Source organism: Polypterus senegalus, chromosome 2 (genome assembly GCF_016835505.1).
Source record: "Polypterus senegalus isolate Bchr_013 chromosome 2, ASM1683550v1, whole genome shotgun sequence".
Taxonomy (NCBI): domain Eukaryota; kingdom Metazoa; phylum Chordata; class Cladistia; order Polypteriformes; family Polypteridae; genus Polypterus; species Polypterus senegalus.
In genome coordinates this window covers 57,180,116-57,205,004 of record NC_053155.1, presented here as the reverse complement: position 1 = coordinate 57,205,004, position 24,889 = coordinate 57,180,116, and the positions used below count along the sequence as shown (strand labels likewise).

The 24,889-nt window shown below is 38.1% G+C and overlaps 1 protein-coding gene across 1 annotated transcript in view; it reads left to right on the top strand.

Annotated features, from left to right (window-relative positions):
• Positions 1-24,889, top strand: part of igsf3 (immunoglobulin superfamily, member 3) — a 350,930-nt gene that overhangs the window by 256,788 nt on the left and 69,253 nt on the right. The window contains exon 6 of the mRNA XM_039743746.1: positions 10,443-10,847. Within this exon, the coding sequence (XP_039599680.1) occupies positions 10,443-10,847 (405 nt within the window). The remainder of the gene's footprint in view (positions 1-10,442; positions 10,848-24,889) is intronic.

Below are 24,889 nucleotides of genomic sequence, written 5' to 3'. Positions count from 1 at the left end.
ATTTCTGCTTAATTTATTAAGTTTGTCACCTGCGTCGTGATGTGTCCTTCATCAGAAAGCAGACTTCAACTACTTTCACAGTAATTTAGAAGTCCTCTGTTTTAAATATGTTTATTCTTTACCTACTCTTTGGTTACCATTTTGGGATTGCAGAATATGTATATAGATATATGACTGTACAGTAACGGGTAATCAGAAGGTTTTGAGCTTGAAGCTGAAAGGGTATTTCAACACTTCTTATAAGTGGCCAATATTAGCTTCTATGGGTATGTTGCTATAACATTTACTGTGATGAAATTAACACAGAAGCCATGAAGGACAGTTTAGATACCAGCAGAGTATACACTTCTGGACACTAATGTGCCATTATTGTTCATATATTTGTAAATGAGACGTAAGTAGCGGCTTATCAGCATGTTTTTAACATTAGAAATAGAAGGCAGAGTACATGAATTTATAGAACAATAGCAGCATGTAAGTAATGTACACAATTATGCAACTAGATCAGTATCATGACTGGGGCACTTCTGTGCATATCAGTCAGAAACACTGGCACTACAGGTATCAGATTAATCCATTTTTCACAAACAATTAAACATGAATGAGTTCTGTACACATTGAGTGCCATTAATATTAACTCCTGAAATAAAGAATTATCAACATGGTTGCAAAAAGAATCTCAAACTAATGAATTTATTTTTGGAAAAAACAAAATTAAGAAGCTTTTCATAGTTGGGGGGTGAAACTTGGATACACAAAGTTCACACAATAATTGAAACCATGGAAGCTTGGAGATTGGCTAACATTGGAGAAAGAAATGTTCCAAGCTGAAGACAAAAAGGTTATGTGCACAATTTATTTATGAAGTTAGGGGCCACTGTCAACCACTCACTCCTCTTTGACTTGACAACAATGTCCCTAATCACACTGTTTTTTACAAGACTTTGGATTCAAAGAGGTTTCAGGTCTTTAGACCAGGGACCATGTGATTACAACCTGTCCCCATACAAAGGGCTCCCGCCATGACTTCATGACATCGCATAGAGAAAATTGGTTGCACGCAAGACAAAATATTTTATTTGAATGGCATAGAAAAGTTAAACTTATTTGGTTTTACTGGTGTTTTGCTTAACATGTCAAGATAAAAAAATAAAAAAAAAACATTTAAGCACTCCTTGTATATGTAAATACATACTAGTAGACATTTAGACCTCTGGTTGTTGAAGAAAGGTGCATCATGCACTCCTTTTTCTTACTTACTATCACAGTTCTTCTGAAAGGAGCTGTTTAAATTCATGCCATGCAGTCTGTACTGTGGAGGCTGTCTGGCAAGGCGATGGGCTCTGTATTCAGGCTGATCTCTCGCTTTGGTATGTAAGGCAGTGTCCTGTCATCTCCTAATTTCTCAGGGAGTGTAGGACTTTCAGTTGCAATGAAGACCCACACCAGCAGCTGTGCATGTTTGTCATGCCGACATTGTGCATCCTGCAGTCACATTCTGAATTGGTTTATTTTGAAGGTAAACAAAGAGGATGAATGTAAAATAATGCTATTAAACGTCGTTCTCACTGTGGTTCTGTCACTAGTATTGACATATTCATTCCTAACTACCTTTGGCCCCATAGGATGGAAAGAGGCAAAGGAAGATGGAACGGATTCACAACCGGCTAGCAAAGCAACATCAACTATTATTTAAATTTAAATAAATCTTATGTAAATAAGTAAGCAATTTTCATGGAAATGACAGAAAAATAATAAGCAAAGTCATGAAAACTTTTCTCACTGTACATAAAAACATTTTCTTTTTATATTACTGTATGCTCTCTTGAGTCAACACAATCAAAGTAATGTCTGAAAATGATAACATGCTTTTAATCTCTATCTATCTATTGATCGATCGATCGGTTTCAGTATGTATTAAACAAGAACAAGACGTTGCAGCCACAGCAAACACAAGGACTGAGTTTGAGAACCACTGATGTAATTTAAGGCAGTTACACAGAGTCAGCAGAAAAGCAGGTGCTCAGGTTTCTTGTCTTGGAAATTGATAGGCAACACTTGTCAAGTGAAGTACTGGTATGCATTTTTGGTGATAACACTCCTCTAACTCTGGCCCTGGAGATCTCCTCACTAAACATTCTCATCATTCTGATGACATAACAATGAAGCAGTATTTAGTAACTGACTGATTATGTATCCTTAGCTGAAGAAATTATTTGAGAGGCAGCACTCCCTTTTTTTATTATCTTGCTGAGAGGCAGAAATTGCCTTTTGGCAAACGTCGCTGTCTGTTTTTGTGTATTGACCCTTAATGATTTAACTCTGTATAGTGACTATAAACCCATTGCCTCATTAAAGCTTTCTACAATTGTTTTTTAATAGCTTACCATAGTTTATTTCCCTTTGGTATTTGCTTATTGTCTTTGCCTTGTTTTGCTTTCTCTTTTTCAAGCATCATTGCCTTCTCTAGCAAAAGCACCACCTTCTACTTTGTGTCAGAAACTTTCGCTTTATAGTACTTCATACTTTTGGGTTTAATCTAATTTAAAGCAAATAGATTTGTCCAATATGTGGTTGAAATGGTTGTTTATAATTTTAAAAGCAATAATTCCTTCTGCTGCACTTTCTTGACTATCCAGATATTGCTGCTGGGATGGCCCACACTTTTGTTGTCGGTGTGACTTCTCATCATTCCTTCCTACAGGCTAAAGATGTCTTAGTTTGTTGCTGCAATCTCCAGAAGTTCAAGAAGATGAAATATTCCCCATTCTGCTTCATCATTATCAATTTTCTTTCATTGGTTGATCAAATTGATTACAAAGATCTTGTTTTCCAAAATGTAGATTTGCAGAATGTTATAGTCAGTTTTTCTTTTTGCAGCAGGGTCTTTATAAACATTATTATACCGATATGCCATCAAGTCTCTTTATTTGGGTGATCTTCCTCCAGTATAAATTTTGTTGTCTTTCCATCCAGCATCTTTACAATGTATTTACATTTATTTGTCTAGTGAATCTGGGATTTGGCATCCTAGGATGTATCTGTTTTTGTCTAAATGAATTTGTTTTTATGATTTTATTTTATTACTAGCCATGTGCGTCCAACTACGTTGCGCGTGTTAAAGTTGTCTGTGAAGGGCTCCCTGTTTAAATGCGGCTGCCAGTTGTGAACTGGGCCCTTCGTTGCAAAGCATTATGATTTTTTATAAGGAAAACAAAATTACAAAAGAAAACCCTTGGATATTGATTCGATAGGAACGGCCTACTTGGAATCACTATCCGAATCGTAATTATGTGGTGGTGTAGGAGCATTTCTGCTTCTGTCCATTCACAGTCTGTCTCGTTTTCACGACGCTATCGTTTCCTCTCACGATCTCTTCTCAACCTTTCTCCAATCTCGCAGGTTGCTTTGTGGCAATCCAAAGAGTAAGGCAATATACACGGAGCAATGGTTATTAAAGGGGAACACATAGGTATCCAGGCTTTTTAAAGCATAAATAGGGATCACTTCACTGACATGTGAGCAAGGCACCGTACAACTGTGAGACGCGCAGCACTCGCCGGCTACAACGTAACAATAATAATTTCCGGAACGTGCTGTTATGTTGTCATTCATTGTACCCACTGTCTTTCTTTCATTCATATGTTACGTAGGCACGTACCTTTTATCTTCGGCAATCTCATTCTCTAGCCAGGCCGCAGTAGCTAACCAGCGTAACACTGTCCACCACCCCTTTCGTTATTCCGGCACATTGTTGACATTCGTGAGTAACAACAACGTACTAAACTGGATGGTGGTCTACGCATGCATGGAATTCGCGGACAAAGATCAAGATCTAAATGAAGATCTCTTTAGTTAATTTAAAGCACAACAATTTGTTTAGTTGGAATGTCTGTGTTTTGAGGTGTGACTGGAGTACTACAGTCTTCAGTAGTATAAGCCTGGAGGAGATTCTTAATGCAATGCCTATGTTTTAGCTGTCTCTCTACTGCCATCTAGTGCTTCTTCTAATTCATTCACGGACAAACAAAGATCAAGACCCAAATGAAGATTATATATAGAGATTACTAGGGGGCTTCGCTCGCCAACCCCCGTGTTTGGTTTTCCGGATACAAAATTTTAAGATTTTTTTTTTCTTTAAATTGTTGCTATTTCATCAGCTTTACTTTTATTTAAGAACTTCTGTAAAAACAATATTTGGAATCTTTCAAGTCCCATTATGCTGAATCTTTTAAATGTGGTCAGTGAGACGTGTTTAATGACTTTGTACCATAATTCAGGATAGGTTTCTCTGTTTGGAATTTCAGCACAGACAAAACGATCGACATCATCAGCAGTTAATCATTTTTTTTGAAAAGTAACCAATAAATGCATGTGAGGTAAACCCCATTTTTGAAATCCTCTGACTTAAACTTCAATGTCTTGCAATATTTACATATTTCTGACATATCACCTATGTCCATATATTCACTCTCTATTCGCCTTTTCATTATTTCTCTAAGTAATAATTTCTCTTTGTTTACACTAATGCAATCTTTATTTTCTTAGTTTTGACACTGTCGTTTTTTTTCTGCTTTCATATTCTGTATCTTGCTCTGCATATGTTTCGCGGCTACATTTATTTATTTTATTTATTATTTTTTTTCTAAGTCTTTTGAATTCAAGTTTTCATTATCTCTAGCCTGCTCTGCATGTGTTTGGCCCCCTTGTTTTTTAACCTCTTTATGATTTACTTTGTTTTCAACTCTTTTATTTCTGACCTTGCTTTGTCCTGCTTTTTTTCAATGACACCTGGTCCGTGGTGATTATTTTCCCTTTTTCGAGTAATTATTTCCATTTGTTTACACTACTGCAATCTTTATTTTCTTTTTTTTTTAACTTTCTAATTTTCCTACTTTCATATTATTTAACTTTCTCCACATGTGTATCACACCATTTTTTTTTTTTTTGAGCCTTACGAATTCCACTGCTTTCATCATCTCTAACCTGTTCTGCATGTGTATAGCGTCAAAGTTTGTGAACGTCTTTATGAACTTCTACTTTTACTCTCTCTGTCTTTTAATTATGAGCCTGATTGGACGTGCTTATTTTCAATTCCACTTGTTCCGGGCTGATAATTACTTTCCTTATTTTCTGAATTTGCACCTAGATTATTCTTTTTCTTTTTTGTCTCTCCGAGATTATTCTTTTTCTTTTTTGTCTCTCCAACACTTTTGAGTCTCTTTTCACCACGCTGCTTTCTTCTTCGCTTAGTCATCGACGTTTTATTTATAACGTATTGTCCTTATATGCTTTACATGCGCTGAGAGCCCTGGATCTGTGTGTGCAGCCTTTACACGACTGAGTATTTTGCTACCCATGGTCTTATTTGATATTGATTGTAAGTAAGGCGGGTCTTGCAGAAATCTCATGTTCTACATCATCGCAAGACGGTCCTGGGTCAATCTCTTGGCACAAAGTCTCATGTTTAAGGTCCCCATGAGACACTCCGTGGCCAATCTCTTTCGTCTTGCGGGTCTTTTAAGTGTCTTCCGTGATCTTAACATGAAGATCACATCTCGTCTCCCGTCTTTCTCTCCCAGGACTTTTTTTTTTTTTTACAATAGAGAGATTATTCTGATGACACCATTTCATGTTCTGTATTTTTGATAGTCACTACGGCTTTCTGACAATCTTTGCACAGTCACCAGCTGTGGGAGATGACACAGTTAGAAAATGCAGTTCCTGCCCATCCAAATACAATTTTGTACTTTTTATTAGAATTCCACAAACTGCGTTTTCAACCTGTTTAATGGGTGTACCACAGAGAAATAAGGAATTGCTGATTCATAAATAAGGTCTGAAGACCTAGAGGGAACTTTAGGTTGTAGGACAAAGTGGGCATTGCCCATTCTGCAAGACTTTAGTGGCACACCAGGCTCATTACAACTGCAGATTTAACAGGGATGCAGACATCCCATTGCACTAAACCCCCACTTCCATTTCAAACTAAGTGGCTAAACTCCTTGAATGTTAATTATTTTATAACGATACATTGTAGGTGGCACTCTGGAGCATTAGGCATGGTGGCTGACACAGCCAGTCTCCTGTACTGGCTTTCAATCTCCTTTATTGTCTGATTGGAATCTGCATACTTACTTTGTGTACATGAAGAATTTCTCAGGTTATTCTGGTTTCTTCCACAGTCCTAAGTCATTTCATATGTTGTTTTAATTGACAAAGGTGGCTGTGTACAGTACAGCCATATGTGTGAGTGTATTTTGCACCATCATGAGTTGTATTTTGCCTTGCATCCAGTGCTTCTGAGAAGATTCAGCGCTCCACATCTCTAAAACTAGATTAAGAAAGTTCAGTAATAGGGTGGATGGTTTTGTTATCAAGTTGATAGTTTTTTTTTTTCTACTAGTGTAAATATTTTTCCAGTTTCTAAATTAATTTTGTTCATTACTGTCACAGACGCATTTTTAATGAATGTCTAGATTTGCTAATTAATTAGTTAATTATTTTTCATGGGTTCTTCCACTGAATGTGTTTGTTTTGACGGCACTGCTAGTTTGAAACTTCTGACACACTGCAGTGCTGGACAGGCAATTGTCATACCACAGGACGTGTTGTGTAATGACGCTAATGCTATAAAAATGTGTGAACATTAATAAAACATTAGAACTTTAATAAAAGATTCAATGAGAGCCTAGTGCTTGAGTAAACCAATAATTTAGGATTCAGAAGAAGTTTAGATTTTAATTTTGCTCCTAACTTTAGTTTAGCATAGCCCCTTGTGTTTTGATTTGCAATCAAACTTTTCTAATGACCTTAACTGCTCTCCTGAAAGCCCTGTAAAGAAAGACCTAAAGTGATCTCTGCCTCTCCATTATACTATAGAATGTATGTGAGAAACGTGTTTCTGTCACAACAGTCTTCAAAGAAGTCTCCGGAAGGCAGCAGAATCAAGCTTTATTGTGTGATGCATACACAATCTCAATTCAAATGAAATGAGCAAACCATATTTTTATTATGATTCTTATCATAGAACTCATTACTCATCCTCATCTGACTCCCAATCATCTTGTAGCTTTAGACCTTCCTCTAATTAGTTCCACCAATACCTTCAGCCTAAGAGCTGGTTTATACTTCACAATCAGATTATTTTCCGTGCACGCCTCATAGCTACCATGTGTTCCCAGCATTCTTTTGATGTGTCTTCTGAGCACGTTGTCAGAAATGAATGTAGCACATGCACGAGTTGCAGTACCAGCAAAAATATGGGTGGCACGTGTGCTCAGGTTTTGGTACTTGACGTCAGCATCAGTGTTTACTGTCAACATGTGACGGCAAGCCAGAATGCAGCTCCAGCAGGATAAATCTCTGTGCTTCAATATCTAATGAATGGTTCAAAGTGGTGAAGCAAATCATCAAACTTACATACTGACATGTGAATGTCTTCAAGGTGTTTTTCTTCATCCATTTCTCGTATAGACAATACAAGCATTACATATTCCTCACTTTAATGACGCAATAAATTTAAAGGTCTTGCATACTATCTTATGCACCTTCGCAACAACATCAGAATGCTAAGAATTTTTATCTTTAACATCTTTCTTCTTTCAGCAGAAATTGTTTGCTTATCGTGATGATGTTGTGCATGGCCACCAGGTGGAATCCTTCAGATTTACTTAAATAATGCACGCAAACATAGTCTGTACACTACTTGCGTAGCAACTATGTCCTCAAACGCTTGTGTCGCATAGTATTAAGTATATCCCCAGCCTTATTCAAACACTCATCATTATCTGTACTTTGTTTCTAATAAAGAAAAGGGCTGTTTTCTAGTATGAGAGAAGGTAGATTATTTCTTTTTGAAATTTTTGTTATTGATTTTTTTTTTTTTTTATCCCTCTGTAATTTGAAGCCCATTTTGCATTTTTACGTGAAATGAGTCTGGCTATTGTCTTTCCTTATTGCTCTCTCTTACCTGTTGTGACTGGCTGCAGATCACCCTGAAGAATGTTCAGGCACCAACTTAATGAAACCCCTTTTTATAAACAAACCATAATTAAAAGGTGCATGATGGCACAACATAAAAGTCATCTTCTTCAGCCCAAACATAATCCTTTCCTTGAGCAGACAATCAACAGGCTTTAGGTGCTATGTCTTAATTGAAGTTGAGGTCCTGAATAGATGCCTCCTCCTGGTTGGGTCCCTGGTTTTATAGCGCAGGGTCTGGAAGGGGTGGGACTTGTGCTGGAAGTCGCAGGTGGACTAGGTGTCTTCACTGTGTGGTTTCTGGATGTAAGCATCAGTGCCCCCTTTTGTCCCAGAGTGGTATCACTTACCTTGGCAGAGGCTTCAAGTTGATCCTCAAGCATATATGCATGACATTTTGAAAGAAATCTCAGCCTCACTTGGGGAAAAAAAAAATGTTTTAAACTAATTTTATGGAAAAAATCAAATCAATCATGACCACATGTCTGTGGTGTTTGGGAATATTGCAGGGATACAGGCTGAAAATGCAAACTGCACACAGATTGTGACCGGGCAAGGTTTGGAGCTCTGGGTCTGCAGTTCTAACCCATGTGCCATTCTTTTGGTTACATAGGTAACTGAAAATGCCTATTTTAATTTATAGCTAGTGTCTTTTGAACTGTGCAATTTCTCAAAACAGTTCCCAAAGAAAAATGACAGAAAATTAAGGCAGTAAATTTGACCATTTGAAAGACAGTGTGTGTAGCCAACAGGGCAGCATTTTAAGTGGCCCAGAACAGACAAATATAAACTAGAAATCTCGCAAAGTTCTGTAAGCAATAGAAGAAAGAAACAAGCGTTGCATTTACTGAAAACTGAGATCAGCACTGCCTCAAGAGCAACTGGCAATATGTCCTAAACGATAAGGTGCTTTTCTGTTACCTGCAAAGCTTGCTTTTCACACCTATGACTGACTCACTATGTAATCTGCAACACATTTTTATAACCTTAAAACTGTAATATAATATGTAAGCTGCTTTATATGAAAGTGTCATTTAAATAAATAAATATATGATGAAGCCAAACTGAGGAAAGAGAATACCAGAGAGAAGCAGAAAATAAAATATTTCTTCAAGAGAAACTTTGCATTTTTTTCTATTTATAATAATAATAAAAAATGTGCCATATGTTAGTAGTAATATTGACAGGTCCAGTAATGACTTTGAGTTGATCGGTCCTAATGAGTTAATGGTGGAAGCTTTGCTTCAGGGAAGGTTGGTGAATAATTTACTAGCATCAGCAATATTTCCTTAAATTGCTGATATGACTGACTTTGTATGAAGGAAATCTCCTTCTTTAAGTCAGTATTCTGCTAGAATGGTTCTACTATATGCTCATCCTTGTTCATTTTATTTTTACTTTCTCTCTGAATCTGTCTTACAAGTTTGTTCTGTCTAACATTTGTGCTCCACTGATATTTGCTGTACTCTTTACCACAGCTCTATTAAAATGACAGTTTCTAATATTGCCGTTATTTTACACATTAAAGTTTTGCACAACACTGGACCAGACTTCTCAGATTGGTATTACTGTATACAAAATAAGACAGAGTTAAATTGGTTGTATCCAGAAGTGCAGAAGTGCAACTGTTCAGTTATATCTTGAGGGACGTACTGGATAACATGATGCTGGACTTTTTTCCCCATTGTTCTCCTAGTTTTTTTTGCATCCAATCCAACAGCATACTGTCAAGTTGGACTGACAACTCCAAAGTGCCTCAGTGAGTTTCGCGTGCCCTGCAGTGCTGTAACATCATATCCGTGGTAGTTTGTTGTTTGGTTGGGATCAGTTATGGTTAGGTTCTTTTTTTTGTGTGTGTGTGTGTGTATTATTCTTTATTTTTTTGCAAGTGTGTCTTCTTGCTGTGTTTTTTTTGCCAACATTTCGGTTATTTTCATAGCCGCCATTTTGTTTTTCGTAACAACAGAGCAGATTTTAAAGATCAAAGTAAGTATTTCCTGTCAGAGTTTATAGATTCCAAACCCCCTTTTTGTTGGTCCTTCTTGTGTTCCTTAAAAACATTTTTTCTAAAATTTTTTTTTTTTTTGACTTCTGACTTTCAGTTTGGCTTTGGTAACAGTGAGGACTTTTTGATTTTTTTTTTTTTTGGTTCCTTCAACATCCCTTTTCCCTGTTACTATTAAAATATTCTTGCTTGTTTTCACTAACAGGAACAAGCTCCCCATAGCTTCAGTCAGAAAATAGATGCATTTGAAAATGGGTTGCTGGATTGTCCTGATCTGAATTCTAATTAGACTGATTTATTTTATCCATTTCTCAACCTGCTATTTTATAATTCTTAATATACATTGTATATGTAAAATGTGCTTTAAACATTTTATTTTCTGCTTGTCATAATGTGTAGTATAATCAATTAAAATTCTAATTCTTGGGTTTTTTTTCTCCCCCACCTGTTTCAGAATCTGTGTTCTCTATGGCTGCTTCATCCAGAACTCCAACTGTTACCTTCAACGATTCCTTTGACCTTCAGTGTATCATTAAACCTCGATACAATTCTCAGGTTCCTGTGTCTGTGACCTGGCGTTTCCAGCCAGTGAATGCCACTGAATTCCATGACCTGGTGACCTTTACCCGTCATGGCACCCTTCACTGGGGCGACCGCTACCCAAGCTTTAGCTCCCGGACCACCATTGATAAGTCAGTTTCCAGCAGCAACTTCCGGCTCAGTATCAGCAAGGCCAGTGAGCAAGAAGCTGGTACTTACCAGTGCTCCGCTGAGCTCTGGCGGAAGAACTACGACAACACTTGGACCAAGATCACCAACAGGAGCTCAAACCTGCTTGGCATCAAAGTGCTTCAGCCTGGTAAGTTGAGGACACTCAAGGGGGGAAATGGCAGTGGTATACGAAAAAGAAAACACAGATGCTTAAATGTCCCAAAACCAGAAGTCTGAAGTTTTCAGGCCTTCTTATGTTGAGTTTTAGACGCAATACAATTAGTTCATGTTTGAGAGATTAGTGTAAATCAAGATAGAATGATTGCCCTAACAAAAATGTAGACTCACTAGAGGCCACCTAAGTTGCACCTCTATATGATTTTAAAGGAAATTGTATGGAAGTAAAAGAAAAAATGAGATAGAAAGAAGAGCTTTGGATAGAGATTCAAATTATGTGTGCCTTGTGGCTGTTTCAAAGCTAGGAATACTGCCTCTAGCTGGCCAGGTTTCATTATTAATGATTCCAAGTTCATTCGTATGTTACATGTTGTTATGTTTTCCTTGTTTTACATTTCTTACAGTAACTGTGTATCCCATGTTCATGTGACTTAAAGCAACTTTTTTTTGTATGTTTTTAGAGTTCACTATATCCATACTTTTTATAATATTCCTAAATTTGTGATCTTACAATTAGAAAGTTAAAGTTGAGGCTGTAAACCTAATAATATTAATGTTGGTGACCAGCATTGTCACTTCCAAAAAGCAAGCAGCAACCTGACCATGACAGGCATTTTGTAATTCCTGCCACATTTCCAAATATTTAAACTAAATCTTGTTGTTGCTTCAAAAGTTAACGGGCAATGTTGCTTTTTGGTTTCATAACATGTAAAACCTTATGAACTGATGAATATGTTAAGAAGCATGGATGACCACTGTTTTGTTGAATTATTTCTTTGTACTTTTTTAGTAGACCAAACCTAGTTTGATTACCTCCATCCATGAGAAGGGAAAAACACATTAAATGTATGTTGAAGTCTGTGTAGTATGAGTAGACTCCATATTTCACAATTGTGTTTGTGTCTCATAAATATAAAAGATTTTTGTTCGTTTTGTTTTTAAGTGATGTAAAAATGCTGCTGCTACTTTTCCATGTACCTTTTCCCAAAAGGAAATATTATAATGTTGATAACAATAGTGAAAAATGATATTTTACTTAAATAATAAAATGGATATTTTTTACTAATAATAAAAAATGAAATCATTGCTAATCTTCAGCGTGTGCTGCGTAGTCCTGGACAAAATCAAAACCGCGTGCCAGCTTGGGTGGTGGGTGGAATCTGGGGGCAGAATTTTAATAATGGCTTCTGAATCCTGTCTATTTAGTTCAGTTGCAGGCTTTATAACAGATGAGTTGCCATTAGTACACCTTTAACAAGCTGGACAGATTTGTAGCTTTTTTAATCTAGCCTTGTATATAAACGTCTACTCGTGGAAGTGTGTGCATCTGCCTGGCCTGGAAGTGCGAGGCTACTACAGCATGAAGTTCAGAGAGCCGGCAAGATGGCCTCAAGTTAACGAGTCGGGAGAAGAAAGCGACTGTTGCCAAAGTAAAACCGTTGAGAAAAGCGAGAATCTCTTACGCAAGCGAGAAGAGCAGATTGGGAAAACGGTATCCCTTTTACTTTTCCTCCCACCGCTAATACACAAGCGAGGCAAACACATCAGTAAAATGTAACCTAGGAGTGAGATGCCCAGAGTAGTTCCTTTCAATTACCTGACATCTCTACATTTCAGGTTTTTTTTTTTCCTGACGATTTCAGTGGTTTCTAGAACCCCAGGCTTTTTAACAGCACAGGCTTATACAGCTAGTATATTATAATTGACTTCAAGATGCAAACAGTGATTGTTCAAGGTAATCCATAATGAAATTAGTATTCTTTTATTGAAATTCAGATGTAAATTCAATGGTAAAGATGCCCATTGCTGTTAAGATACCATATCCCATCATCTAAGGTACTACAAGCAAACAGTCCAGTCAAGCAAATTAATGTGATAATTTGAGATGTCCTACCCTTTTCTGACATTTGACTTCTTACTGGGCAGAAACAACCTACTGCTAGTAGATCACCAGAATTTCCTTCATTCAGCATAAGACCTTTTTTCGATTTTATATAAAGAGCTATATTTCTTGTTGATTTCTCATGTTCCATTCCTTTAGATTTATATTTCACTATGATTTTTTTTTTGCCTATTCCTTATATAAACTTTATATCTACCAACGTCTTAGCCAGTTTATGACAACAATATAGCTCCACCAACTTTGAAAGTTAACTAATTAATGTGTGTGTTGAACCTTGCATGTTATAAACCACATCACAGCATTCACAGTATCTCTACTCTTTTAAATCCAGATTAACTATTCCACAGTGGGCTTCCATGGTACACTGCGTGCTGTGCAAGTCTAGGCGGCTAGCAGTATTTAACACTAAAATTACCAGAGCCTACGAAAAAACTTATAGATCTGGCCCACCTTAAATCTGTTCGCACCTCTACGCCAGCATCGTTTGTCCTGTAAATGTGCCGATAAAGACAAGCAGCAAGCAGCCTGGTACCCCATCCCCCCACTGCCACAGAACGTGCACAGTTCTCCCAGCTCATGCCTTGATTGATTATCTGGGAGTGAAGTGCTGGACTTTTAGAGTGGAAATAATAGATCGTTATCATAAGGTGCATACTAATTCTGCATGAGCAGGAACACGCAGTAAAAATGAATGAAAAAAAAAGTCAAGTGATGGTGAAACACGAAGAAGGCAGATTCGCCAGCGTTTGTGTGTCAGGTTTTATCCCTCCAGATCCGAGAATGTCCAGTTCCATTGCCTCAAAACACCACTCACATCTACAGTTACTCCCAGTTTCAATTAAAAACTAACAGTGTCAGATCCCTAGGGTGGTATTAGGTATCGTGATCATGACTGAGAGAATAAAAATGAAAAAAAGGTAACTCTTACAAGTCCTATAAATGTAAACCGTCTGTTACAGACGCAAACCAAATGTATTTGTGTACTGTATAATAACAATAAGAGCAGCTCACTACTGAAAATGGCAAATATAGGAGGGAGTCAGGGTTGAACCAAGACTCTCGATTACAAATCGGCAAATCTTAACCGCTATGCCATGGAAGCTGTTGTATTGTCCTTGAACCTTTTGTGAAAGTGTTTATTTGATCTTTGGACTTAAGGCTTCACACATTATATAGTTTATGCCAACATTTTGTCATTTACTACTAAAATATGAAAAATATTTCTGTTTCAACAATGTGTTTACACAGATTATTGTAGAAACGGAACACACATGAAATGTATGTGTTCCAAATAACGATCTATTATTTCCACTCTAAAACTCCAGCACTTCACTCCCAGATAATCAAGGCGTGAGCTGGGAGAACTTTGAGTACGTTCTGTGGCGGAGGGTGTATGGAATAGTAGGCTGCTTGCTGCTTGTCTTTATCAGCACATTTACAGGACAAAAGACGTTGGCGGAGAGGTATGAACGGATTTAAGGTGGGCCGGATCTACGAGTTTTTTTCGTAGGCACTGGTAATTCTAGTGTTAAACCTTAGCTAAAAGTCTCTGCTGGCTGTATTTAGCATAAGATGGACCCTTGAGTGAACACTCTTTAGTTCCACTGTTGTCTTTGCAATGTAAATTTCACTTTGCCTGGCCCAGTTTAATTACATTTAAGGAGAGCACCTTCACTTCAATGGTGTGTCCTGTTCAGCTGCAGGTTTATGCCTTCCTGCTGCTGCCAACTTAGGAAGAATAAATGAAGAGGGGGCAGTACCTGAAGCAATTTCTTAAGCAGAAACGCGGCCTGTTACCAAAGTCACAAAGACATTCTAAACCCTGTTCCTGAACATCTTCTCTTTTATCATTATTCCCATGTTCTTAATTACTAATCAGATGAAATTAAAATTAGATTAATTCAAGCAGTTGACTTGAGTGTATTTCAATGTTGTTTTTTTTTTTTTTGCGCAGCAAGATGTATTCATATTATATGGGGAGAGAAAGAGAAAAAGATTCGCTATCATGTTCATTCACAAAAAAAATCATCCCATATTTCTGCACACCCCTCTTTGTTTGTTGCCATATCATTATTTCAACTGAAATGCCCCAATACAGAAAACATTTTGATGTAATTTTTATTTGTACAAAAGCATTAACGCTCAATTCAAGCGCAGGTCTCCTAGTAGTATGTGGTGCAATACAAGAACCAGCCTTGGACAGAGAACCAGTCCTTCACAGTAGCCACTTACCTGCACACCCAACATTCACACACAGCCAAATTAGGATCACTAGTCATCCGAATGAAGTTACAGTGGTTTATATTTTAATTAAGGTGATTATTCAATGATTATGACTCAGAGACAAATGGAAAAAAGAAGTTGGAAGCATGGTGTTGGAGCAAGTCCAGGATTGTAAATGCTATTGTGAGTTTGGTAGGGTCTCGCTTATTGGCTAAAAGACTGAAAATGACACTGTTTAGTAACAAATTTATCCAATATTTACTAGGTTATATTGCACATATGTGTAATTGTGGACAGTACCATCTGTGCTCTGTTCTCCTTTGATGACCAGTACAAGCTCAATGTGCCCAATTTTCACTTAATTTATTTTTCTACTTCTACTATGTGTTAATTAATAATTGACGCAAGTCGTTGCAGGTCTAGCTTGAACAGTCTCTTCAGTTTTCCGGTTTCATCATAAGGCAATTTCTACCATTAATTGACTTCATTTAATCTAAAGCTTTTTACAGTTAGTAAGTAAATACACTGCAACATATGCCTTCCTTTTTAAAAGTTTCCATTTTCTTGTGTTTCAAGACTTCCACATAATTCTTCCAATTAACATTCGGGGAAACCCCGGAGAAAATAACCCCTTCAATTGACACAATCCAATTAAAATGTGTCCACCCACTTCACATTTTATACGTGTTAGCACCTACAGCGGAAAATGAAATCAAGCCTTTCCCATTCAAATGGTAATGGTACAAGTCTGTGTCACATTACACAATTTGTAGTCAGAGGGGATGTCACACTTGGGGACTGACCAACCATGTTGCATTATGCCCTTAAAAATCACAGGGCATGTCAGATTAGAAAGAATGACTTTCCAGCACAGTTTTAACATTTTCAGATACGAGTTTGCCCCTTTTTCTGACAGCCAATAATGTGCTGCCTGACAGAACTGTTGCTCTGCAGAGGTTTACAGGTATGGCAAATTTAGCCCCAATCGCTGACTTTTATTTTTTTTTTCTTCCTTTTATTCTATAGTGGCATATAAATGTGACAGATGGGTCTCTCTTCTGTTTGCAAGGTTTAAAACACCTATCTTATTCATCAGTGCTGCATTTTATTCCTTGTAATTCTGGGTGAGCATTCATTAGTTGCCAGCTCTTGCATACACCGAGACCACACCTACTAAACTAAATCAAACTTGTTGCTGGGACAAGTCACAGACTGATTGTACTGAGTTTCTTGGTTTGTCACACTACATGATGGAAATGACCTGCTAAGATTATGTAAGTAAAATCTGTGTTTAACAATTACTGGAAAAAACAGGCAATGTGACATGGCCTTTAGCAGCAGAGAAGGAGCTTTAAACCTAATCCCTGCTGTGTCTGTGTGTTTTCCTGTTTATACTGTGACAGATTAGGGCTTTGTCGTCCCCTTGAACCCTCAGACCAGACACCAGATAAAAGTCCAAATAATTGATTTTTTATAATAATATTGTGCACAAAGCACCCTCCTCTCCACAATACTCATATAAATCTCCAATACACAATAAATTAATAATCAATCACTATCCTCCTCTCCCAGATGCGTTGCCACCCTTCCACCCAGCTCAGCTCGTTGCCTGGGAGTTCCCAGAGTCCTTTTATATTTTCTGACCCGGAAGTGTTTCCCATCCTTCAGTCCATGATTCCTTATCACTTCCGGGTCAGATAAAAAGTCCTTTTCTTCAACCCGGAAGCACGTCATTCCTCTTGTCCATGTGACTTGGACGTACTTCCAGGGTGTAGGGCAAATAGTTGCTGTTCCTCCCTGCAGTGCCTTCTAGCGGCCCCCGTGGTATCCAGCAGGGCTGTGGATAAAAACTCCATTGTCCATAATTCCCTGCAGGCATTCAGGGTACCTCCATGCTGCAGGGAGGGCTCCACCTGGCGGCCTGAGGGTATTGGCCAGGATGAATGGCCGGCCATGTACCACAATACTTATTTCCAATCTTGGTAAAGGCTTTCTTTCATCTTCCTCCCACTTTGTTCTCCTTCCTTCATGTAGCCCCTCTGTCTGTTTCCTTTCTCTCCTCTTTCGCTTCATAATTGCCTTTGGATTATGTAGGGACATTTCATAGGTCAGAACCAGGGCTGCAGCGTCCATTTTTATTTCCTCCTGAAAGCAATGAATGGAAGCAATCAGTCGGTAATGTATTCCCTCAGTGTGGATACACTTGCCTACATGAACAAAGTAATTAGGAGGAAGGGGGAGAGAGCTCATTTAATCTGCCCCCTTGGGATGTCTGTGAAGTCTTGAATGGGATAAGTCTTATTGACCTGTGTGAAGCAGCAATAAGTGAGAATATCAGCAGTGCTTCACTTAATCGAATTTATTTCCCAAAGTCTTGGTAATCCTAACAGATGTGCAATATAAAAATTAAAGGTTCATATATTGTAGTACCTTTTACACTTTCTTTGTTAACAGTGAACCAGCAAGGAATAGGCATTTTTGTTAGGAATAAGGATACTGTAAGCTCATATCAATATAAGCTGATTGTCCTAATAAAAGAAAATGTTGTTGATATCTCTGACAGGATATCATGGCCAGTTGTCTCTATAAATGTCTGAACCTTCCCTTATAGTTTCATAGACCAAAGGATGTCTATATTTTCTCCCAACTGCCAGTTTTCTTGGTTATTCTGCCCATCTTGGTGTCAGTGCTGGATGTGTGGGATTTTAAAGGTCTGGGTTTTGGTCAAAGTAATTTTTTTTTTCTGAAAACCCTGCCAATAGATGGCTAGGAAATTCTGCTGGTTACGCCAATGTGACCCCAACGGTGCTCCATTAAGGCCCAGAAACAAACAACCACAAGTACAATGAAAGTATCTTTCTCCTTCTGCTCCTCTTGTTGAGTTTCAATCGTTCCTTCCTGACTCTGACCCATCCAGGTGAGGAGATGGGCTCCTTTTAAGCTGGTTCCGGGAATGCTTCCAGTTCCAGGACGTGAAACACTTCTGTGTCATATAGAAATCGGGGAGGTCCTCCCTGACAGTCCCTCTGTCTGTATCCAAGTACCCGAACATAGCAGAATTTCCGGACTCCAGTTCCCATGTACCTCTGCAGGTGTCCAACTGGGGTGCCTTTGGAGAACCACTGCCACCTGTTGTAGGGGGAATGAAATAGCTCCTGGCCTCCAGCTTCTGATGGTTCATTTATTATATGCCTCCGGCTGGGCAAGAAGCTGTTCCCTCGTTCAGCTGGCCTGCCCACGTGTCCTCCATGGTACTTACACCATATACATAGGAGGGGCAGTCAAAAAGTTCCGGAATTATGATATAGCGGGAGAGTGAGAGATCAAGTTACGCACATATTGTTGTGGAGGGGAGCGCAGACCAGTTACAACAGATCTGGATTGGTTTCGGCGTGTAGTATTGTTTGAATTGCCATTTGAGTTGGATATGTACATAGTCATTCGGCGTAATATTGCAATTCGAACAACGTGCAAACATCGAGTTCATTTGCAAATTGGGGAAATCCGCTTCAGATACACTGCATATCTAAACCTGTATTGTATCTCTCGCTATATCACAATTCTGGGAACTTTTTGACTGCCCCTCGTAATTATAAAATATACTGCATAATATAAAGTATGTTTTATAGCTGAAGCACAGAAAGTTAAGTGTGATTGTGCCTTGTACGATGACATATGATGAGAAGACTTTATTCTTATTGTATCACTGAGGCCAACAATGAACAAGATTACAATGACATTCCCTGAGTTTTCTTTCAACAATATATATTACAACTAAGTCTTAAATGCTTCAATGTGTAAAAAAAAGTCAGTGTCTAATGTTCTAGAATACATTCAATTTAAAAATATATTGCACATATATTACAATATTGCATATAAGAGGGGTTAATTAGTGTGACAAAGTATTCAGGAGTTTAACAGCTCTGGGGAAAAAAAATGTTTTTCAGTCTTGTCATGCATGCATGGATAGTTATTTCCAAAAAGAGAGTAGTTTAAACAAATTGTGTGCCCTGTCTCCAGTAATGTTGGAGGATTTGCTTTGACACCTGAACAGGTAAATGTCCTCAGCTAGCAGCGGTTTTGTGCCAGCAATGTTTTGGGTAGTTCTGACGACCTATTGCAGAGACTTTTATTCTGCTGTCGAGCACATGGAATGCCATGTTGTGATGTAGTATGTCCGTACACTCTTCACAATGCATCAATAAGTTCACAAGAGGAACTCTGGATAGCCTTGTTCTCTTCGGTCTTCTAAGAAAGAAAAAATGTTGCTCTGCCTTTGATGGTAATCGACGTGTCTGTGGCCCAAGAGAAGATCTCTGGTGATGTTCACCCCCAAGGATTTGAAGCTGGAGACCCTCTCCCTCATGTTCATCATTTATGAGTAATGGACTCTCTGGTGGTCTTTGTTTTAAGATTGAGAATGCTAGCAGAACAACAGGTGGTCAAGTTCCTTGATGCATATGCTGCTTCATTGTTATTGATAATTAAACCAATGACTGTTGTGTCATCTGCAAACTTCACAATGGTGTTTGTTATGTTGGTAGGCAGGCAGTCATATGTGTAGAGGGCATTGAGTAAAGGGCTCAGCACACATCAATGTGGAACACCAGTGTTCAGGGTCAGAGCAGATAATGTACAGTGGTGTGAAAAACTATTTGCCCCCTTCCTGATTTCTTATTCTTTTGCATGTTTGTCACACAAAATGTTTCTATCATCAAACACATTTAACCATTAGTCAAATATAACACAAGTAAACACAAAATGCAGTTTTTAAATGATGGTTTTTATTATTTAGGGAGAAAAAATCCAAACCTACATGGCCCTGTGTGAAAAAGTAATTGCCCCGTGAGTCTAATAACTGGTTGGGCCACCCTTAGCAGCAATAACTGCAATCAAGCGCTTGATAACTTGCAATGAGTCTTTTACAGCGCTCTGGAGGAATTTTGGCCCACTCATCTTTGCAGAATTGTTGTAATTCAGCTTTATTTGAGGGTTTTCTAGCATGAACCGCCTTTTTAAGGTCATGCCATAGCATCTCAATTGGATTCATGTCAGGACTTTGACTAGGCCACTCCAAAGTCTTCATTTTGTTTTTCTTCAGCCATTCAGAGGTGGATTTGCTGGTGTGTTTTGGGTCATTGTCCTATTGCAGCACCCAAGATCGCTTCAGCTTGAGTTGACGAACAGATGGCCGGATATTCTCCTTCAGGATGTTTTGGTAGATAGTAGAATTCATGGTTCCTTCTATCACAGCAAGCCTTCCAGGTCCTGAAGCAGCAAAATAACCCCAGACCATCACACTACCACCACCATATTTTACTGTTGGTATGATGTTCTTTTTCTGAAATGCTGTGTTTCTTTTACGCCAGATGTAACGGGACATTTGCCTTCCAAAAAGTTCAACTTTTGTCTCATCAGTCCACAAGGTATTTTCCCAAAAGTCTTGGCAATCATTGAGATGTTTCTTAGCAAAATTGAGACAAGCCCTAATGTTCTTTTGCTTAACAGTGGTTTGCGTCTTGGAAATCTGCCATGCAGGCCGTTTTTGCCCAGTCTCTTTCTTATGGTGGAGTCATGAACACTGACCTTAATTGAGGCAAGTGAGGCCTGCAGTTCTTTAGACGTTGTTCTGGGGTCTTTTGTGACCTCTTGGATGAGTTGTCTCTGTGCTCTTGGGGTAATTTTGGTCGGCCGGCCACTCCTGGGAAGGTTCACCACTGTTCCATGTTTTTGCCATTTGTGGATAATGGATCTCACTGTGGTTCGCTATAACTTTTACCAGACTGATAGATCTCAATTACTTCTGTTCTCATTTGTTCCTGAATTTCTTTGGATCTTGGCATGATGTCTAGCTTTTGAGGTGCTTTTGGTCTACTTCTCTGTGTCAGGCAGCTCCTATTTAAGTGATTTCTTGAGTGAAACAGGTGTGGCAGTAATCAGGCCTGGGGGTGGCTACGGAAATTGAACTCAGGTGTGATACACCACAGTTAGGTTATTTTTTAACAAGGGGGCAATTACTTTTTCACACAGGGCCATGTAGGTTTGGATTTTTTTTCTCCCTAAATAATAAAAACCATAATTTGAAAACTGCATTTTGTGTTTACTTGTGTTATATTTGACTAATGGTTAAATGTGTTTGATGATCAGAAACATTTTGTGTGACAAACATGCAAAAGAATAAGAAATCAGGAAGGGGGCAAATAGTTTTTCACACCACTGTATGCTTTCCTAACCTGACATTCTTGGAGCAGTTGGTGAGGAAATCATTGTGGTTTAAAATCCACCACATTAGGTAGGTCACAGTACATTCCTGTAATTCTTCCCATTAACACTTAGAAAACACAGGGAATTTTGTTGTGTTTAACAAGTATGGGCCACACTTCATTTGACCACTTATTACACTATTTTACATTTGACACATAGGTAGACAGAGCCACTTGTTCAGGGTTAGTGGTAGAAATTGAAGTGACAACCTTGTGCTGTTCTGCTTATCACTCAAGCAATATTACTATAATGTTGAACCTGCTTACACGAAAGAGAAGAGCAACTAGGATCATTTTTATTTGTTTATCAGGTGTCTTAATCCAAGGTATTTTAAAATGAATCTTTATACTTTTACTACAATATATGACTGGGGTGTGCAACTAGGATTTGTGATTTAATGGGTGGGATTTGTGATTTAACGGGTGGAATATAATTGTGCATTCACCATGCATTTCAAATCCTTTAAGTATTTGTTGTAGGAAAAACAAATTAATGGATATCGTAGAAAGAATAAATAAGCTAATTAATGTAACATCTTGCCATTTTTATGCTTTTTTATCTTCAAAAAAGTTCACATTTGAGTCGGTTAACCCTAACCCTTTCATAAAGGCACATGTAGGTAATTTTTCATTATTACCTTTATCATGTACCAGCAGTGTAGAAAGAGTGTTTTTAAACATGTGCTGTTTGACATGAAACTATTCCAACTTGAAGAACTTTATGAATGTCATTATCGGTCCAAAAACCATGAGGCAAACAAAATCTTTATCTCGAAAGAAATATGCCATCACATTGGGTGGTGTACATAGCCTGGAGAATTAAATATAGTAAAAGAACTAAAAAAAAGACTGTTATAGTCTCATTTACAAGTATTCAAATACTCTGCCATCTTTAATCCCCCCACCCCCCCAATACACACTCCACTCCTAGTATCAATTAACCAGTGGGCACAGTTATAGACTCCAGTTAATCAGGAACATCAGACTTTGGCATGAGAGAATGAGAAGTTTGGAGGGGTTTGGTAATCCATGTGAAGGCAAAAACCATGCACTTCCACAGTAACCAGACCTGGACTTGGAAAAACTGACTTTGGAAACATGAAGCAAAAGTGTTCACAAGTGCACCATAGTAACAGAGTTACTTTTAAAAAATTAACTAAGTAAAGATGTTGGCTGACAGATAGTTACACCACATTACTGAGAGACCTTTCCAAAATGACAAATGCAGGTATTGCAGTTTTAAAGGTGGACCATGAGCCTCCATCTGACTCTTAAAATAAATTAAGTCTACCAAAGAGATCTTGAAAGTCAACATTTATTAAAGTGATCCTTTTAAGGAGAGCATTTCTTCCAGAATGCTTTAGACTTGGTTTACCATGACACATCGTAAAGTTGATGTCAAGACAATGCAAGCAGTTTACTTTTTTAACTATGTGAAATTTACAAGTCATCAGATCTCTTTACTCAGGGCAACTTGCTAGAAAAGAATACATTATTATTGTGCACAAACACAGGTATACTCTAACTGACAAATGTAGAAAACACTTGAGGAAATGAGGAATGTATAAATATTGCTAACACTAGATTCATTTTTGGCAGCTTTCATATTGTTGAACATCTTGGCATTGTTATATGGGCTATGTCATGCTACTGTATGAATAAGGAATGACTGTAAGGCCTAGTTGTTATTTGTTGGCTGCCCTAGTGTAAAGAAGCGCTCTCGGTGATTTTAGAGGTCTTTTGTTGGATGTATTTCACAGGAACGTTCATGGTAAAGACTTATCAATGTACTGATGTTTCACAAGGAAGAGTGTTCTGACATACTTGTATGTGTTAGAAGAAAAGACACTATCAGTCATTAGCAGCTTTGGACAAAAGTGTAAACCCTTTAACCTTAAGGTTCACATATTGATTCACGTTTCAAGGAAAAACAGACCAGCAGCTCTGGATCATTTCTCTGCATTGTCAGTGGCAGCGGTATTTTCATTAAGAGCAGTCCATTGAGGCTGACAGAAAGGAGTAGTATGGTCATCTCTCTATTATAAAAAAAAAAAAAAAATCCTGGAAACCAAAAGCAAGGCGACAATATGTGATCTCCTCGGAAGTTCTCGGAAGACATTTAAAAGACCCGCAAGACAAAAGAGACTTGCCACGGAGCATCTCGCGGGACTGTAAACATGAGACTTGGTGCCAAGAGATTGTCCCAGGGTCGTCTCGCAGGCACGTGGAACGTGAGATTCTTGCAAGACACGCCCTACTTACAAAAGATATCATATAAAAGCTCACCCATCAAAAAACACTCAGATGTGTAAAAGCACGTAGCACGCACACATCCTGTGCTCTCAGCACATATAAAGCGTATAAGGACAATACGGAGAAGAGAGACCCAAAGGCGTTGGAGAGAAAAAAAGGCAGATAAGAGATTATGAACGCAGTGGAATTCGAAAGGCTCAAAGAAACGATGGCATGATACACAAGCAGAGAAAGGTACAGAATATGAAAGCAGTAAAATTCGAAAGTATTGTAGCGTCCCAGCCAGGTTGAGGCCTTTTTGGTTTTAAGTGACTGTTCAGTGCGATTGAAGGAGGGTGGAGTACAGCACAGAAGACTGATAGCGGGGTATTGATTGATGAGGTGGGGGGGGGGACCCGGGGGAGGAGGGGTTGAAGAGTGTGCTAGAAAGTTGTATTTGGGGTTAAGAAGTCAACGATTGTTCAAGTAAAACTTTTGTGACACTTTATCATATCAGTCGTTACAGTTTCAAAGAAAAGATAGAAAAGATCGCATTACCACAAACAAAAGGGAATTAATCATCAGAACCAGGTGTAATTGAAACAAGAGCAGGACAAATCGAGGTCAAAAATAAAAGGCAAAGAGTAGACAACAAAGTGTTTTCGCATTCACATCAGTGGACAAAACGTGGATTTACACAATAATGGACCATACGCTATGAGAATCTTTGGTCCCGGAACAGTTAAAGCAATGACAAGTTAAATTTCAAAGAATACACAATTCGGTCAGGTATATATTGATGATCACGGAGAAGCGATGCAAATTTTAACAGCCAAAAAGAAAGGTAATGTATATATTCCGGGAATAACATTACACACCAAAGGAGATTGTGATATGCCATTCGTATTAAAATGTTTACAGTTTACCATGAGAATAGCTTTTGCTATGACAATCAATAAATCACAGGGACAAACGTTAGAAAAAGTCAGATTATTTATTAGAGAAACAGAAATAATAGTCAATCACAGGCAGTTATATGTTGCGTTGTCACAATGTGTCTCCAAAAAAAATATTGTTTTTAATGAAGCTTTAAAGTAAAAATGCAAATAATGAAATTGAAACAATTCCAAAGAAAAAAAAATTTAAATTGCATATTCGATTAACCAAACACAGGGGTTGGTGAGCGAAGCCCCCTAGTATTATAAAATCTTATAATCCTTTGAAGGGCTATGTTATGCAGAGGTGCAAAATAACAAGCAGTTATCTACTGCACATTAGAAGAAAATCATCTTTTCAGAAGAGCTACAGCGACCCAGTTCTTAACAAGCTTGAAAGTTTATGTGTGGATAACAAAAACACAAGTCCATAGTCCTGAATTCTTGTTTCCCACAG